This window comes from Microcaecilia unicolor, unplaced genomic scaffold, assembly GCF_901765095.1.
Source record: "Microcaecilia unicolor unplaced genomic scaffold, aMicUni1.1, whole genome shotgun sequence".
Taxonomy (NCBI): domain Eukaryota; kingdom Metazoa; phylum Chordata; class Amphibia; order Gymnophiona; family Siphonopidae; genus Microcaecilia; species Microcaecilia unicolor.
Window position 1 is genome coordinate 306,125 of NW_021962947.1, and position 20,010 is coordinate 326,134.

General features: G+C 44.1%; 1 protein-coding gene across 1 annotated transcript in view; it reads right to left on the bottom strand.

Annotated features, from left to right (window-relative positions):
• Positions 1 to 260: 260 nt before the first annotated feature.
• LOC115458687 (intestinal-type alkaline phosphatase-like) overlaps positions 261 to 20,010 on the bottom strand; it is a 28,109-nt gene continuing 8,359 nt past the window's right edge. The window contains exons 2-9 of the mRNA XM_030188515.1: positions 19,313 to 19,429; positions 16,780 to 16,895; positions 10,787 to 10,961; positions 9,167 to 9,339; positions 8,935 to 9,069; positions 4,411 to 4,486; positions 977 to 1,143; positions 261 to 272 (exon numbers count right to left, since the gene is read on the bottom strand). Coding sequence (XP_030044375.1) covers positions 261 to 272; positions 977 to 1,143; positions 4,411 to 4,486; positions 8,935 to 9,069; positions 9,167 to 9,339; positions 10,787 to 10,961; positions 16,780 to 16,895; positions 19,313 to 19,429 — 971 coding nt within the window. The remainder of the gene's footprint in view (positions 273 to 976; positions 1,144 to 4,410; positions 4,487 to 8,934; positions 9,070 to 9,166; positions 9,340 to 10,786; positions 10,962 to 16,779; positions 16,896 to 19,312; positions 19,430 to 20,010) is intronic.

Below are 20,010 nucleotides of genomic sequence, written 5' to 3' on the forward strand. Positions count from 1 at the left end.
TCAGCGGCGGGGGGGGGCGGTGGAAAGTAGAGGGGGCCATGGCTAAATCTGTGGGGGCCCATGCCCCGTGGCCCCACCTAGCTACGCCCCTGCTATTAATATAAACATATCCTAGAAGGAGTTGGAGCTCAGAACAGCTATTTGGGAGACGTGATTTTAAATACTCAGAGTGCTTTCTTTTATACACGTCACTATCCCTACACAGTCCATCAGTGGACATGTGATTACATTGTTCTGCTAGAAATTGTGTTACCCCTACCTTACATATCTCCCTATAAAGAAATAAGTCAGTCAAGAGTGTATTAAGGATGAAGTAGATGAAATGGAAAATGAAAGGGTTTCAGTCTTGTCTCCTGCAGTTCAGAACCTCCCCATAATCAGGGGCGTAGCCAGACACATAATTTTGGGTGGGCAGAACTCCACTTTTGTCCCACAAGTGATTGGTCTCTCTGTTACTCACCTGCATACCATAGGTCTGTCAAACATTCCCCCCCCCCCCCCCCCCCCCCCCGATACCTTTTAATAGCAGATTTCACCAGAAGCGAGCAGCAACTAATACGCACTGCTCATGTTGGCCCCACACCCTTCCCTCTGATGCAATCCTATTTCCGCATAGACGAGAATACATCAGAGGGAAGGCTGTGGGGCTGGTGTGAGCAGTATGTATTAGTCGCTGCTCGCTGCAGGTGAAGATCTGCTATTACAAGGTATGCAGGAGGGGACAGTTGTTGGGAGTGTTTGGCTGATGGGGCTTGGGTATCCCTGCCAGCCACATCATGGGCGTGCTGCTACTGGGTGGGCCTGAGTCCAAAGTGGGTAGGCCTGGGCCCATCCAGGCCACCCTTGGCTACGCCACTGCCCGTAATGACTGTCTGTTGTGAAACTATAGATCCAGGACTGCAACAGCCCCTCCACCTGTTTAAAAACAACAAACTAGAATAGCTATAAAACAAAACTTGTGAGGTTTTGATTGTACAGATAAAATGAAAACAGAGATGAACAACTTATCTTCAACAAAGAGGTAGAATCCTTTGGGGTTTTCGCTGAGGAATCGGATGGCTTTTTCTGTCATTTCTATAATTGAAGGATCTGAGCTTCCATTCCGATTTAACTCATACTTCATGTCCCCAGGCTCAAACAAACCTGTATAACAAACAGTGAACACAAGCGGAGAAATGTGAAAAGTGCAGTGGAGGGGTCGGGTGAAATGGACACCCTCAGGGTAAGACAGAGATCCACAGGGACTTGGTATTTGAAGAGCCTTTTAAAAGAAACCCCGCTTTGAAAAATGCTGGAATCCTTGCCTTAAACTACCCCCCCCCCCCCCCCCCCCCGAAAAGATCAGTTCCCTTTAGCAGTGATAACAGGGTCTAACCAAGGACTCTCTTTCTTGTATGTTTAACATCATGAGAGATTCAGAAGGTTAAATCTGCCTCAGTGTTGCCAGATGGAAAAAATTGTTCACGCCCAAAACCAGCCCCCAAACCCGCACAAAGTCAATTTGCATATGAATGACATCATTAATAAATATTAATGAGGCTATTTGCATACAAATGACATCATTAAGCCCGCCTCCACTGGCCGCAGGAAAATTGAGCCAACCCACTGCGGGCAAAAAAAACACCGGCAGGGCAAGAAAAAGCTGCCCAAAATCCCACAACCCGCATGCGGTGTGAAAAAGCCGCAGCGGGTCGCAGAAAGGAGCCCGATTGGGCGGGAAACCCACAGCCCTGACAACACTGCCTGAATTTCTCACTGCTCTTACCTACAGGTCATGTTAGTGTCAGTGCCCTGGCTGGTGTAGGGAGAAGCCAGCTGGCCAATAGGAGACAGGCATCTGCATTTTATTCCAGCAGTGTTGCTGAGCTCTGTACATCCTGCTCCTGTCAGAAAGGCTCTAGCTAGTCTCTAGAAAGGTCCAGCACAGGAAAGCTCTGGAACTTACAGTTTTGAAGGTGCTGGGAGTTGGTAGAAGCCTGGGAGGAGAGAAGGTGCTGGTGGCGGTGGAACTATTCCCTCTGAGTCAGGGGCGTAGCTAGACAACAGATTCTGGGTGGGCCTAGGCAAGAAGTGGGTGGGCACCAAGTGTTCTCCCCCCCCCCCCCCCCCCCCCCCCCACACCACCACCAAAAAATATATCTCAGCTGGCGAGGAAAACGCTTCTTTCTACCTTGGCTTACCATCAAAGGGAAGTCTTCAGCTGATAGAACTTGGGATCTTCACCAGCTACCACTAAACGTATGCTACTGTTGGGTGGGCCTGAACCCAAAGTGGGTGGGCCCTGGTCCACTCAGGCCCACCTGTGGCTACGCCACTGCTCTGAGTATTTAAGCCCACTCTCCGCTATCCCACTTTCTCTTAGGTTCATCTCTAGCATCTGACCTTGCAACTACAGGGAAGCCCCTTCATATATGGCTGAAGCAGCCGGTTCATACCTTCACAGGTTGGCCATGTTCTTGAAATACCACACAGCTCTGAAGCACCTTCCCTCCCCCTTTTCCCTGCCCCCTGTCCTACCTACATTGTAGTTCTGCCCTCCTTCCCTTTCTAACCATGTGTTGTTACTATATTTACTTGAGTTAAACTATTTCTTGTTGCTTTCTCAATGTACGTAGGCCACCTAGGCATACGTTTGATGGGCAGGACAGCAAATCCTAAATAAACTTGAAACCTGGTGCATAAGTACATAACTGTTGCCATACTGGGACAGACTGAAGGTCCATCAAGCCCAGCATCCTGTTTCCAACAGTGGCCAATCCAGGTCACAAGTACCTGGCAAGATCCCAATATATTTTATGCTGCTTATCCCAGAAACAAGCAGTGGATTTTCCCCAAGTCCATTTTAATAATAGCCTATGGACTTTTCTTTTAGGAAGCTATCCAAACCCTTTTTTAAAACCCTGCTAAGCTAACTGCCTTTACCACATTCTCTGGTAACTAATTCCAGAGTTTAATTACATGTTGAGTGAAGAAATATTTTCTCCAAATTGTTTTAAATTTACTACTTTGTAGCTTCATTGCGTGCCCCCTAGTCCTAGTATTTTGGAAACAGTAAACAAGCGATTCACTCCACTAAGTATTTTATAGACCTCTATCATATCTCCCCTCTGCCGTCTTTTCTCCAAGCTGAAGAGCCTCAACCACTTTAGCCTTTCCTCACAGGGAAGTCATCCCATCCCCTTTATCATTTTCGCCACCCTTCTCTGTACCTAGTGAGTAGATTTAACTATCTAAGGGAATTAAAGTAGCCATTAATTGTATTTTCTTCTATGTCTGGAGAGAGGAGGAAAGATCTGTAAATAGTTACTACTTGGTCAGGAAAGATAATACTGGGCCTAAATCATTTAAAGGATAGTAAAGTTTGGTTCAGACTGTGGGTGGAGTGGATTCTAACTCAAAGTCTGGTGCTACTTGCTGTGACCTCCCAGGATAAATCCTGGTCCAACCCCGGTCCCAAATCAACAAATTCAATGTGTGCCCCTTCCACCCAGCTTCCAGGGCTCACACCAGGCAGCCACATAGGTGTAAAGACAAGGGGCTTACATATGGTCCTACTCACCATTTTATGATCAGACAATTGGAGAGGAAATGGTAGAAATGAAAAAGTGAAACCCTCCTTTCATGACAGTTCACATTTCAGAAGTAAAACCTTTTTCAGGTCATGTCTTACATTCTAGGGCTCAGGATGCCTCAGAGGTAGCACTTTTAATGCTTTCAACAACGAACAGTGACACCCAGTGGCCAGATCAAGGGCCCACAAGTGCAGAGTTCCAGACAGAGTCGCTACGCATTTATCCTGGCCAGGGACTACCACAGCTCTGACTAGGCTACATCATATGGGGGGAAAACCCCAGGGTAGATATGAATGAAGGTTCATAGCCCAAGGGATGAAGTTTTGATTATGCAGGAAGCAGATTCCAGCCACATTTGAAAAATGTTAAGTTTTAAGAAATCAAGTCTGCATATTAAAATAAAATGTAGACGTTGGCCCCTTCCATGATGTTTTTTGTAGGATTTCTAGACAAGTTTTCAAGTCTCATATTTTTATCCCGTGAAATCCAAGGACTCATATGCCTGCTGTTCTTAGAAATATTTTAACAGCACAATCCATAAAAACCCTGAGGTAAACAGGACTGACTCAGTTGTGCTCAGTGACATGGTCTTTCTATTTTAGTCTTTCAAAGTGATAGGATACTGTCCACAGTAAAACTGATTTTACTACTGCTACAGTAACTGTGACTCCAAAAATGTTAAAACTAGCTTTACACACATCAGCACAAAAACTGCAGTTCTGACCTCCTGCCATAAGAGGTGCTAAAACTAACTAGTCCCATAGCTAGACAGAAGCTGGGGGTTACTTATACATGCAGTCCAGATAATCTCTGAATATTGCTCACTGTGTTATCTTACCCATAATGTGCGTTATCGTGGGGCTGTCAAGGTTTAGGTGGTCCAGCTGGTCTTTATTCCATACATACTGAGCTCCCTGACAAAAAAAAAAGGAAACTTTCAAGATGAAGCAGTTACTCTTTTACTAAAGAGTTTAGGGGAGTAAAGAGAGGTTCTGAATTCACCAATCAAGTGTGTGCTTTGGACTTTACGTTAAGGAAGAAATAATTGGAACCAGTTGGGCCAGTTTTCAAATGCTGTGGTCAGCATGTGTTTAGGCCCTGGTCGCAGCATTTAAATTGTCCACGTGTGCTCATGAGTGCTAAATATACAGCATGTATCCCAGAATGATCAGTACTAGCTATATGAGTAGTGGCAGATATTCAGCCACTCTCTGCTGTTCTAATTGGGAAAAATTGTAAAATCTTTATTTGAAATTGGGGTATTGTCCAGATGAATTAAAGTTGGCTACAATTCGTCCTGTTACAAAAGATTTGAAATTAGGAAATGCTGTATTATCCAATTATCATCCCATTTGCCCATGTGGTTAGTAAAACGCCTGGCTCAGCCACTTGCTTCACCGATCCTTCCGTTGCTACAGGCCTCTCTATTTCTGGGTACCATTCCCTAGAAACATGCCTTAATCACTCCTTTTCTCAAGAAGCCGCAACTTGATCCCTCTTTCCCTACTAATTTTTGTCCGATTTCTAATCTTCCATTCTTTGCAAAAATTCTGGACAAGTTGTTTTTTCACCAGCTTGATACTTTCATTGAACACACCAACGTCCTTCATCCCCATCAATCCAGTATTCATGTAGGTCACAGCACTGAGACACTCTTGCTATCTATGCACAACACTATTAGGGTCTGTCTTGACCAACGTCGCCCAGTTATCGTTTCCTTGGATCTCTCTTCTGCGTTTAATCTCATCGATCACTCTCTTCTGCTTCGTTGTCTCCGTGCCATTGGTATTTCTGGGGTAGTTCTCTCTTGGTTTACCAGTTTTCTCTCTGACCGTTCTTTCCAGCTCTCCTCTTCAGGTGTTCTTTCTTCTTCTTTCCCTGTAGTAATCAAAAGTTCCACAAGGGTCTATTCTTTCCTTCATCCTGTTCAACATGTTCTTGGCCCCTCTGCTCATGCTAATCCAAGAACATGCTATGCCGATGATACACAGATTTTATATAGGGTCCCTGACAATACCTCTTTCCCCCATTTCCCCACTCAACTCTTGTTTAGATGCTGTCTCCTTATGGCTGAAGAGCAATGGCCTTTTTCTCAACCGCTCTAAATGTGAATCCATTTTCTTTACAACCCCTACCTCTCCTACACTCTCGGCTCTGACTAGTGACGTACACTCCCTTTGTCTTGGGTGTCATTGTTGATTCTAAACTCATCTTCTAAACGCAAATTGATTCTGTTGTCTGCTTTGCCTTCTTCACCTTTCGTGCTAGCTGTTCTTTTCTCCTCATTCTATCTGTACCCTCCTTCTCTCCCTGGTAATTTCCAAAATTGATTACTGCAACTCCCTCTATGCTGGTCTTCCCCTACATTCCCTGAAGCACCTTCAACTATATTCAATCCACGGCTGTTAAAATTATTCACCATGTGCGCCTCTTCGATCACCCTACATCACTCCTTTACCGTGAACATTGGCTGCCGGTTTCCTCCCAGATAGAAACATGACAGCAAATAAAAGCCATATGACCCATCCAGTCTGCCCATTCTCTGTAACCCCTAACTCTTCCTTTTCCTAAGCGATCCCACATGCTTATCCCATGCCTTCTTACATTCTGGAACAGTCCTAGACTCCACCACCTCCACCGGGAGGCCATTCCACGCCTCCACCACCCTTTCTGTGAAATAATACTTCCTTAGGTTACTCCTAAGCCTATTCCCTCTTAACTTCATCATATGCTCCCTCGATCCAGCGCTCTCCTTCAGTTGAAAAAGACTCTCTTCCTGTACATAAATGCCCTTGAGATATTGAAATGTTTCTATCATGTCTCCTCTCTCCCTCCTCTCTTCCAGCGTATACATGTTGAGTTTCATAAGCCTGTCCCTACAATTTTTGTGTTCAAGACCGCTTACTAGTTTTGTAGCCGCCCTCTGGACCGAATCCATCCTGTTTATATCTTTCCGTAGGTGCGATCTCCAGATCTGCTTCAAACTCCTCATATTGGTCTTCAAAGGGCATTTCCAGTTTGCCCCAGCTTTTGACTCCTTACTCCCCATCGCGTCTTCCAAGCTCCTTTTTAGTTCACTTGTTACGTGTCCTCCTTCCCCCTCCACCATGACACTGCTTTTAGTTACCTCGGCCCCAAACTTTGGCGTTCTCTTCCTCCTTCTTTTAGGTCCACCTCTTCTCTCCCTTCACTCAAAGCGCTTCTTAAGACTTCTCTTTTCTTTGGCTTTTGAGCCTTCTTCTCAGAGTCCTCTTTCTTAGGTTCTCTTTCTACCTCTCCTTCTATTTCTTGTGGCATCCTCAGCTGTATGACCTTATTTTGACTTTTTTTTGTAAATCGCTTGTTCGCGTATTTGGATCTATTTGGCAGTGTATGAAGCCCTCATAAATAAATAAAATAAATATTTGTTAACTTATTTGCTTCAACTGTATTTACGTGTTATAATATTGTTATAATAGTTATGTTGTATTACAGCTACATTTTTTTAAATTTATAGATGTCTTTATTAAGCAATGAGAAACCAATACAACAGCAAGTAACACACAAAATTAATGCAAAATGCATGGTATAGTAACATAGTAACATAGTAGATGACGGCAGAAAAAGACCTGCATGGTCCATCCAGTCTGCCCAACAAGATAAACTCATATGTGTATACCTTACCTTGATTTGTACCTGCCTTTTTCAGGGCACAGACCGTATAAGTCTGCCCAGCAGTATTTCCCGCCTCCCAACCACCAGTCCCGCCTGCCATCACTGGCTCTGGCACAGACCGTATAAGTCTGCCCTCCACTATCCTCGCCTCCCAACCACCAACCTCTCTTCCCCCACCTGCTCCGCCACCCAATTTTGGCTAATCTTCTGAGGATCCATTCCTACTGCACCGGATTCCTTTATGCATATTCCACGCATGTTTGAATTCCGTTACCGTTTTCATCTCCACCACCTCCCACGGGAGGGCATTCCAAGCATCCACCACCCCCTCTGTGAAAAAATACTTCCTGACATCTTTCTTGAGTCTGCCCCCTTCAATCTCATTTCATGTCCTCTCGTTCTACCGCCTTCCCATCTCCAGAAAAGATTTGTTTGCGGATTAATACCTTTCAAGTATTTGAACGTCTGTATCATATCACCCCTGTTCCTCCTTTCCTCCAGGGTATACATGTTCAGGTCAGCAAGTCTCTGCTCATACGTCTTGGAATGCAAAACCCATACCATTCTTGTAGCTTTTCATTGCACCGCTTCCATTTTTTTAACATCTTCGCAAGGTACGGCCTCCAAAACTGAACACAATACTCCAGGTGGGGCCTCACCAACGACTTGTACAGAGGCATCAACACTTCCTTTCTTCTGCTGATCACACCTCTCTCTATACAGCCTAGCTACCTTCTCGCTACGACCACCGCCTTGTCACACTGTTTCGTCGCCTTCAGATCCTCGGATACTGAAGGTGTGTGACATGGTATAAAAAACAAACTCAGAGTACAATAAGACATAGTCTATAAGAACGCATAAGTACAAACTCAATGCAGCTATGAATACTAACTATACCCCTAATTTTTCCGTTTTTATAATCACCCACCCCGCAAAACCAACCCAAAACTCCTCCGCACAAACCCAATCCCCTGCCTAATAACTCTCCCATAAATCTTCAAACCACTCCCCCTCCCATCCTATCATCCCTCCTAAAGCAAATAAGCTGAAAAAAAGGGAAAAACAATCGCCATTCATGCAGGACAGATTTGCACAAAAGGGTCCCCAATCATTTCCCATCTGGACAATGTTTTCTTTTTCACCGCTGTCAAACGCTCCATCTCACTATTACAGCTACATTTTTACCATTTATCATCTATAATTTAAAATTTAAAAAAGAGACTTAAAGAAACCCAGCATAGGCATCCAGATATCAACTGAACATCTGCGCGTATCAGTAGAGTTAGGTGGAATACCTACATTCTGCCCTGGCACCATCTGGATAAGGTCACTGAAAAGTCCCAGAGAGGGCTGGCTAGGGCAGGAAGCAGCTGCCACTCTCTGGAAAAGTGCTTTTAAATTTTGGGCTGAATATGTTTATGCCATAAAAGAGGGCAGAACCAGAGAGCTTTGTTTGGGTAGAAGGAAGAAACCAATCTTCAGCCCCACCTTCACAAACTCCTCAGTTGCTGATGCTGTGTTGGGCAAAATGTTGGCGGGCCCATGGCCCCTGTGGGCCACCTTATTCCACTGCCTACGTTTGAGAACCCTGGTTCCTTGGCATCTTCTCTAAGTAAGACCCATTGGTAAAGATGTGGGGGGTTTTTTCAAATCATGAAGGAAAGAAACATGAGATAGTCTTAAATCAAAGTTTAGGACTTGTACTAACCGTTTTCGCCTTTTTCCATTCTTCTATAAGATTCCTCCCATCTTTGCGGAGTCCATTTTGTTGGGCATTTTCAGGATACTCAGGGTCACGAGTTCCTGAAGGAGTCATATACTTTCTTCCTCCTCCAAGGATGATCTGCAAAGTTCATGGGATAAACCCTCAAGTTTATATTCCACTAGGTAAAACTCATTGGTCGATAAGTGAAAGATATGACAGGAAGCACCAGACATACATCAATATCCGTATTGCTGATCAGCTGAGAAGCTATATCCTTGCAGCCCCCATCCAAAGCCTCTTTTGGCATGTTGGCATCAGAGTACCAGTCTCGATCGGCAACGTGGGCATAGTTGCCTGCAGGGGAAGCATGTTGCACCCGTGTCGTGGTTACAATCCCAACTGATTTACCTGCATCAATAAAGGACACTCACAGTTACCACAAGGGGGCAATGCCAGACTGGGGGTTTTACTGCCCTCTAGAACAAAAGAACTAGATTTCAATCAGCCGGGTCTAGACTACAATTGCCACTTTTTCAAGGGGATAACGAGTGCATTAAAGAGTTCAATGGAAGTCTAGGTCACAGTTCCGATACCCTCCTTTTAGCAGGAGCAAAGCAAACTTTTCTCAAGCTCTTGGATCTCTGTGACAGATTTGGGAAAGAAGGTGAATTGAGTGTATCTTGTGATCCCCAGGAGGAGATTGAGAAAAGTGAACCGATTCCCAAGTGAAGGGAACAGGCTGTCTAATTTCCACGTTATTAAAATGCTTCTTCCTAAGGGAATGGGTTTCTTCTTTGTTATGACCCAAGACGGTTTAAGCTGCTTTTTTTTTTTTTTAATAAAATTTAAAACCATAGTTTGTCCATCCTTGCTGTGATTCAGAGTTTTAAGGCCTGAAAGGACCCACTGCTGATCTCAAACAAGGGCTGTGATCTTTGAGTTTCCGAATGAGGTTGATTTTTGTCTTCATTTCAGATGAAGAGGTGCCTGGGAGCCAGGGGAGTCCACCTGGATATTTAGAAACTAAGCTGAAGGCGACTGTGACCAGCTTTCCAGAGCTCAGCTACGTCATCAAGGCAGCTCATTTACAGTAATCTCATTTACAAGTAAATCAGGGGTTGCAAATAGATCCCTCTCCCCCTTAACCCCCACTATAACACGCTGTGTATTTCACGGGTATATTGCGACCATATAATCCTTCACTTTTTCACCACTGGACACAGAGTAGCTCTCAAATATTCATCACAAATGTACTGAACACATTAAAAAAAAACAGGCTTTAGTTACACCACCTGCCCTCTGATCCCTACCTAGGCAGCTGGGAAAGGGCCCTGCCTCGAACATAACAGTGGTTGCCAGACCTGTCCTGGGGGCTATCCACAATTAATATTCATGACAGAGATTTGCATTCATCTCCTCCACTGCAAGCAAATCTAACTCATGAATATTTATTTAGTTATTTGTTGCATTTGTATCTCACATTTTCCCACCTATTTGCAGGCTCAATGTGGCTTACATTATGCCGTGATGGCGATCGCCATTTCCGGATTGAGAAATACAAAGAGGCATTGCATTAAGGTTCATTCATTCTGGAGAGCCTGAAAACCTGCCTGACTAGGGTCCCCCAGGACAGGTTGGGGAACCACTGGTCTAGACTGTCCCATTCCCTGAGGCATGAGGTGCTGGACTCCTGGTCCTCAAAAGCTTATGACTCAAACTGTTTAGTCTATAAGGTGCCACCTGTGTCTGTCATTTTTGTTTCACCAGATTACCACAATTGTCCATTTTACCCAGCCTCAAGGAACACTGTCCCTCCTCTGGTTCATCAGGAGTGGGACACAGCATGGGATGGTACCTGCTCGCTTCGCTCTCCGCAGAACCGATACGACTTCATTTTCTTTGTTGGTGTTGCAGACGGAGACCTTGGCAGCAGAGGTCAGGCCGATGGTCCCATAATTTCCTTTCACCCCACACAAGTAGGCAGTAGCTGTGCCAGCGCTGTCCGGGACCTGACGGTCCACATTGTAGGTCTGGAATTAACAAGAACGCGACGTACAGTTTGCATGAAAGAACCTACAATTCAATAGTCAAGCTGGGATATTCTTCGGATTAGTGCTATGCATTCTCTCTCCCTGGAGTTACTGATGTCTGTGCTATACCATCCCCCTCCATGAGGCTGCTGTTATACATGCAAACGTGTGTGTGTTTGAATGTACGTGTACTTGTGCATGCATACGTGTGTCTGTGTGATGTGAGATAATTGTAATTTATCACCTTCCTATAGAGATTCTTTCTCTTCTTAGCAATGTTGATACAAGGCGTTGGCCCATTATGGTAGAGATTAATGCATTATCCCACTCCTTTATCTTTGTGTTTCTGATTAATATAATGATAATAATTAGTGCTTTGTACTTTGAGCGTTGGGTCTGCCAGAATACAAAGCAAAGATCTTAATATGTAATGTTGACTGTCCTGCTTGTAACTTGAGCAGCCATGTGGCCAGATTGTCTGACAGGCTGTGACACGGTACAACTGCAGGGCTCATGGTTCAAGATGTCATTTACTTACTAAACCACATTTGAAAGCAGCACAAATGCTGCACACCTTGCGGGTGGGTCCTGCCTGTGGGAATCCTCAGGGAAATGCAGCATCACGAGGCCTGTTTATTAAGCTGAGTTCACTGTTTAATGTGGGACTTATAGGGTTAGGGGGTCAGTTTATTTATTTGGTCCACTTGTATCCCACATTTTCCCAGCTTATGCGGGGCTCAATGTGGCTAACAAAGTAACAAGAAAATTACATAATACATCAGGAGAAAATTGTTCCAGTAATAGGATACAAAGAAGTACAGAGGAGCTGAAATAAGAGAACATGGATGGGAAAACAGGAGCAACCAAGAAGAAGCTGCCACAGTTCCACAGTTTAGGCTTCCACTTTACGTGGAGGAGTAGCCTAGTGGTTAGTGCAGCGGACTTGATCCTGGGGAACCGAGTTCGATTCCCACTGCAGCTCCTTGTGACTCTGGACAAGTCACTTAACCCTCCATTGCCCCTGGTACAAAATAAGTACCTGAATATATGTAAACCACTTTGAATGTAGTTGCAAAAACCTCAGAAAGGCAGTATATCAAGTCCCATTTCCCTTTCCCCCTTTCCATTATGACATCACAATATTAGAAGTGAGCGAAGTATTGTGCAATCAAGCCATTGTGACATCACTGATGAGGTTGGCTCTTATTGGTGGAATGAGTGGAGGAGTAGCCTAGTGGTTAGTGCAGTGGACTTTGATCCTGGGGAACTAGATTTAATTCCCACTGCAGCTCCTTGTGACTCTGGGCAAGTCACTTAACCCTCCATTGCCCCTGGCACAAAATAAGTACCTGAATATATGTAAACCACTTTGAATGTAGTTGCAAAAACCTCAGAAAGGCAGTATATCAAGTCCCATTTCCCTTTCCCTTATGACATCACAATATCAGAAGTGAGCCAAGTATCGGGCCATCAAGCCATTGTGACATCACTGATGAGGTTGGCTCTTATTGGTGGAATGAGTGGAGGAGTAGCCTAGTGGTTAGTGCAGTAGACTTTGATCCTGGGGAACTGGGTTCCATTCCCACTGCAGCTCCTTCTGACTCTGGGCAAGTCACTTAACCCTCCATTGCCCCTGGTACAAAATAAGTACCTGAATATATGTAAACCGCTTTGAATGTAGTTGCAAAAACCTCAGAAAGGCGGTATATCAAGTCCCATTTCCTTTTCCCTTTCTAAGACTATTCTCTAACAGCAGCTATACATGTCATCGCCATCATAAGTCAGCAGAAATGCAAACTTACACCAGGTCTACTGCGACACAGCTGTTAGTGTATAACGTGTGGTATTCTATGCCGGGCACATTAATGCAGCCTGCCTCTGCCGCACCTATTTCCCTCACCGGAGAATGACCCCTCCTTACAATTACATGCTAAGCCATTTTAGGACATAATTATACAGTAGCAGTGTTCTAAAAGTTTAAGTGTATAACTAAGACAACCTGTTGTAGAATGAAGGGTTAAGTGCTTAAATATTCAAAGTTATTAAAAAACACTCAGACTGTGAACAAATGCAGGAAGACCTTAGGAAACTGGAAAACTTGGCATCCAAATGGCAGATGAAATTTAATGTGGACAAATGCAAAATGATGCACATTGGGAATTATAATCTGAATAATAGTCACCTTAGCAGTCAGTTCTCAAGAAAGAAATCTGGGTGGTGGAGTAGATAATACGCTGAAATCTGCTCAGTGTGCGGCGGTGGCCAAAAAAGCAAATAGGATGCTAGGAATTATTAGGAAAGGGATGGTGAATAAGACCAAAAGTACTATAATGCCTTTGTAACGCTCCATGGTGCGTCCGCACCTTGAGTATTGCATTCAGTTCTGGTCACCTTATCTCAAAAAAGATATAGCCGAATTAGAAAAGGTTCAAAGAAGAGCGACTGAAATTATAAAGGGGATGGAACTGTTCCCATATGAGAAAAGGCTAAAGAGGTTAGGGCTCTTCAGCTTGGAAAAGAGATGGCTAAGGGGGGGGGGGCGGGATATGATAAGAGGTCTACAAAATCCTGAGCGTTGTAGAACGAGTAAAAGTGAATCGATTTTTCACCGTTTCAAAACAAAGACTAGGGGACACTTAATGAAGTTACATGGAAATACTTTTAAAACAAATAGAAGGAAATATTTTTTAACTCAATGAATAGTTAAGACCTGGAACTCATGTTAGTTTTAGGAGTGACTTTTCTGGCAATGCCTCCTCTGAAGGTTATTGTTAATGAATTGGACAGTTATTTACATTCAAGTGATACAGACAACGATGGTTAGACTTTTTGGAAAAGCAAGCAAAAGTGCTGGCCAAAACTGGCAAAGCTTGCACGGGGGATCCTGTGCATTCCTGCTACCAGCACATCTTCTGAGAGGACATTTTCTATTGCGGGAAGGACTGTGGAAGACGAGAGACTTTGACTGCATCCTGAGATCTTTGATAATTTATTATTCATACACAGATTTAAAAAAATCATAAAAGTGCTTCGTATTTCTCTCCCACTAAGGCATACAGAGCGGGTTGTATTTTTCCCCCTGGACATTTTAACAGGGTGGATTGGGGGGTCCTTGGAGTAGTAGAAGTCAGATATTGTTTGAGTTAGAAGGGGAGAGGTTGGCACGGGAGGGGGGGGGGTTATTTCACTTGCTCATTATTTGTAAATCACAAATAGAAAACAATAACAACAATAGTTGTACAGAATATTGTTCCTTTTTATACTTTAATTAATTTAATTTAAATATAAAATGATAATTGTTTGAGGCTTCTGCAGATGAAGACAGAACCCGCAGGGATGGAGCCAAAGTGTCCCAGTGTCATTTTCTAGTGTTGATCTCTGATCTGTTCTACTCATATCCTCATGAAATGTCTTTGAAGATGCAGAGATCTACCTTTTCAACTGCTGATGTGAATCTACTGTTTTGGACTGTAGTTACTACCCCTATTTATTTGAGGAGTGGCCTAGTGGTTAGGATGGTGGACTTTGGTCCTGAGGAACTGAGTTCGATTCCCACTTCAGGCACAGGCAGCTCCTTGTGACTCTGGGCAAGTCACTTAACCCTCCATTGCCCCATGTAAGCCGCATTGAGCCTGCCATGAGTGGGAAAGCGCGGGGTACAAATGTAACAAAAATAAAATAGATACTATTGGAGATTCTACATGGAATGTTGCTGCTATTGGAGATTCCACATGGAATGTTGCTATTCCACTAGCAACATTCCATGTAGAAGGCTGCGCAGGCTTCTGTTTCTGTGAGTCTGACGTCCTGCACGTACGTGCAGGACGTCAGACTCACAGAAGCAGAAGCCTGCACGGCCACATTGATGATCTGCAAGGGCCGACTTCTACATGGAATGTTGCTAGTGGAATAGCAACATTCCATGTAGAATCTCAAATAGTAGCAACAGTGGAGGAGTGGCCTAGTGGTTAGGGTGGTGGACTTTGGTCCTGGGGAACTGAGGAACTGAGTTCGATTCCCACTTCAGGCACAGGCAGCTCCTTGTGACTCTGGCAAGTCACTTAACCCTCCATTGCCCCAGGTACAAATAAGTACCTGTATACAATATGTAAGCCACATTGAGGCTGCCATGAGTGGGAAAGTGCGGGGTACAAATATATTAAAAAAAAAAGTATCTGTAAACTTGTTTCAGATTTTGGGAATTACACAGTGTTATCCTGTGTGTTGTTTTCAAGTGAGAGGTTCCAGAGTGGCCAGAAGACCTAGAAGGTTCTGTCCCCTCAGGGAAGGATGTTGCATGAGCGAGGAAGGGTTTTGTGTGGCCTGGATAGACTGGTCTGCAGCAGGAGTAGACAACCACGATCCTTGAGAACCACAACCCAGTCATCGATCGGTTAGTGTAGAGGACTGAGAACCAGGGAAGCCAAAAGTTCAAATCCTGCTGATTATCCTTGTCATCTTGGGTAAATCAGTTAATCCTCTATTGCCTCAGGTCAAAACTTAAGCTGCAAGCCCTCCAGGGGCATGAAAATATCTGACTACTACTGGAAAGGCACAAGCTAAATCCTCAATTCTAATCCTAATAAACGTAGCAATAAGAGACATGAATGAATTGCTAGTCTTCAGCCTAAAGCATATGGGGGACAGAACACAATCCTATATAATAAAACTCACCCTCAACGTTCTGAGGACACTGACGTCACTGTCAGTTCCTCCGGGCACTTCCTTCCGGTTCGAAGGGTCCGTGGTGGCAAAGCCATCGAAATCACTGTGTTGGGGCCCCGCCCTGGCGTCAAACGTGATGACGTCGAGGGCGGAGCAATGGCGTCAGTGGCTAAACAACCAACGACTCAGCACATTGAAAGTGGCGTTGGCGTGCGTTGACGAGGTCCGCAACAATGGCGGTCAGTGCCTTCACAACGCCGAAGGGGTGAGCGGGGGGGGGGGGGTTCGGGAGGAAAACCTTGCTAGCGCCCGTTTCATTTGCGCCTGAAACGGGCATGTTTTACTAGTTATATATGAAAGGCTGGAGAGGGGAGCAAGGATAGAGACATTCAAATACCTCCATGGCACAAATGCAGAGGAGGTGAGTCTCTTTCAATTGAAAGGAAGCTCTGGAACAAGAGGGCATAGGATGAAGCTGACAGAGACAGGAGTAACCTAAGGAAATATTTCTTGATGGAAAGGACGGGGGATGCATTTCACGGCCTCCCAGTGTTGATGGTGGAAATACATACTGCACCTGAATTCATGCAAGCATGGGACAAGCACAGAGGATCTTTAAGGGAAAGGAAAAGATTGTAGAGCTTAGTTGGTATGGATGGGCAGACTGGATAGGCCATATTATGGTCTTTATCTGCCATCCCTATATTTCTATGAATGAGTTGAATTGCATTCGCTTCTGCAAGAAGTTGAAAGTTCAGCTCATCAACCAAGTATTTCTCCCATTTCATTGAGTTGAATAGAAAAATTTCAGTTGGGTTTACGCATAATTGCATGAGAATGTGATAGGTATGTAGATTACCTAATAGATGTCTTACAGCCTGTTATGTTTTATTGTCCTTGCTCTGTTTTATACTGCTTGTTTATGGGTGTTTTCTTGTACCCCACCCTGGTTTAGCAATATAGAGACAGAAACTGTAAATCAGCCAGAGACGATGAGGAACATGAGGTTTCCAGACCATACCAGTCCCTTCTTCAGATATACAACAATAACTTTAGATTGTTTTTATCTCATAGCCTGCAGAGAATCCAGTTTTATTGAGACCAATATGCTGATAGACCTCTGCTCCTGAGGAAAAGATAAGGTAGAAAGAACCTTGGACAACGCCAGGTAGGGAAACTTGTCCATCGTTAGCTGAGTCTCTTCCCCGCTCTTCCCTTCCAGCTGTCCACTCAGGATTCGGGTAGCAGTTACAGTAGGAACACCCATCCCTGAAAGCAAACAAATCAGCAACATGGGAAACGGCACTGCATGCGTTCTCCACCCGTTAGTACAAAGTAGACTGGAACAACGCCTCAGTATTGTTTTATACCAGTAGTAATACAACACTTCCCAGTTTACAATGTGCTGCAGCTACAAAGAAACAGATAACAGATGAGAACACTTGCATTTAAGGCAAGACTCAACTTCCATTCAATACATCAATAACCACAGCAGTCCTTCTCCATCAACACACACAGCACTGACTTCCAACAAAGCTTCCATTTATATGGTCAACATGACTTCAGTAACTTTAAATCATGAGCAACATCTGCACCTGATGGTTAAACAGCTCGTGGGCCTTCCACCTGAATCCTACATCATCTCTGGATCTTCCAAATGCTGGGAACATCTTCCAAATGCTGGGAACATCTTCCCAAATCCAGTAGATATATTTTATACATAAGACTATTTATCAAACTAATTCAACGATCTTCCAAAGTCATGTGTCTCTATACCTTATATCTTATTCAAAACTGATTATCCCAAAACCTCAGTGATGTTAATCACTGCAACTTCAACTGCAGTGATATAATTAACATCAAAATCTTCATAGGTTCTTTAACACCTAACATTCTTTATATTATTGAAAACTTTTTCACTTATCTCATCTCATTGTCGGACCCAGGGGGAAAGATGTCCGACATGCACGTTTCGCCCAAACCTGGGCTGTCTCAAGGACCTTCCCCCGGTCTTTTCATTAGCATCAGCTCAGCAAAGGTAACTCTTGGCTACTAAGTCTTATGTATAAAATATATCTACTGGATTTCAGAAATTTATGTTGTATGGTGATTGGAGATCCAGTTCTAGAAATATAAACTTGCCTTGTTATTTAGCGGGAACATCTTCCCAGCATCTTTTTCATCCTCTAAGGATCACTTCAGCTCCTCAGGGGTAGGACCATTCACCCAGTGCTTAGATGCCTGATTCTGTTGCTCTAAGAACACATCTGTAGCCCCAAACTAAGCCGGACCCCAGTTCAAGGTTAGCCAAGTCGCTTTTTGCCCTGGCGCCATTTGATAAACATACCTGCCCCCCCCCCCCCCCCCACATACTCTCACAGGCATACACACTGATACACAAACCCAACAGTGAAGGGACACATCCACACACCTGTTTGCGCCAATGTGCGCTCGCACTTTCGGTTTCATCTGGACATGTGCAGAACAGCTGCGCTCACTGCAAAAGCATTGTTCCTCCCCTTGCCTTCGGTTTCACAGTGCAATTTCACCACGCTTAAAATTTAAGCATAGTTAGCTTCGGGCATCCCTTAGGTATTCGTTTGCGTTGCTGTTGTCTTTTGGGCTTTGAGAGCATCGGCCCCCAGGTCTGCTATTTTTTTGTTTTCTGATCAAGTGAAGGTTAGCATAATCCACTGAAACTGTTTTTATGGAGCGATTTGAGGGCAGAGTGTGATGTGAGATATCTCAGCATGCTTCCTTATTGTTTTGATAGATGTTCTTTATGATATGTGCTTTTGTATTGATTTTATGTAGGTTTGATTGTAATGCACTTAGTTTTTTAGGCAGAATATAAATCAATAAATAAATATTAGAAAATATGAAACCACAAAAAGCAGCTCCCACTTCCTTTTCGTTCTCTTCGCAGCAGAGGGACCTATTGAATTTCGCTTCTTACACTGTGTCATGTGTATCAGAGCCGGGCCTTTCACTTGGTTTCTGAAATAAAACGTGCTGGCAATGGACCTGGGAATTCAGAGTTTGGTGCACCAAATGGCTGCAGGTCTGTGGCCTAGAATGGGATGAATGGAACGTGTTTCATCCAGTCCCGATGGTGTCCTACCATTACGAGCTCTGCCTGTTACTGAAGCCGCCAAATAGCTTTACAGCCAAACTACTTTCTTTGGTGACCTAATACTCAGCCACTTACACTTGTACCTGGCTTCACTCTAAAGGCAGGAGACAGGTCCTTAAAGAAATCTTACCCACAGCCAAGCAACAGCACAGTTAGCTCACTCCAGACCTACCAAGTTACCCAGTTCCAGGATGGAGACTTTGAGATTGTCCTGGATTTACGACCACCCCATCCTGTTGCAGCACTGAGTTCAATGGTCAGGATCAGGAACTACAAATCCCACAATGCTTTGGGATGCAAGTTCAAGATGTCTCCAGCCTGGAACTGGGTAACTTGACATCTCGCTCACTCACTGACTTCCACTGGCAACAGTACCTGACTGGCCAACAAATAGCCATAATGTCCCTGGTTTCAGCCCACATCCACAGCCCGTGCACAAAAGGTTTCATTCATGATTCTCTGACCTCTACCCTCGCACCAACAGAAACACCACAATCACTACTGCACCACTGAGATGTGGAGTTGGTCGTACCCAAGACCTCGTCCTACTCACCGTCTCCAAGGAACAGGATAAGATTCTTTGCCTGGTGATGGATCGGCTTCAGCGTCAAGGCTGTCTCAATAGCCTTTGCAGCTTTCTCATTCCAGAACGATACCTTTGCTTCTTCCACTGTGGAAAGTTATATACATTTTTTAATTAAAAAAAAAAGAGAGAAAGGGATACATCTGGGGTATTTGCAAGGTTCAATGTCAGTTCCCACTCACCAATTCCCATCTAGACAATTGCCACCTAGGACAATTACCAAAGAACCAATTCCCACTCATAACAACAACAGAAAAATGCCAAACACATCCCTTTCTCCTTCCAGACATGCAGTTTGTTTGGGGTTTTTTTTTTGGGGGGGGGATTCCCCCATCCACAAAATACACCTATCCAAAAAGACTTAAAATAATCTACCCCAAGCTCAAGACACACGCTTTTTAAGTTTGAAACATTTCATTTTTTCCACTCCCACTCGATTCTACTTTTTTTTACACTGGTTTCTAGAAAGTTCTAGAACATATCACAACGACCCCTCTCTTGAACTTCAGTAATTGACTGTTTTAATTGTTATTTCATTATTGATTTCGTTATACCCAATGCTTTATCTCACTATGTTACTCATATTCTTGTGTAATTATTAATTGTATCTTTACTCAGCTATGGCAATAGCCAGGGCGGAAAATTGTAAGCCACATTGAGCCTGCAAA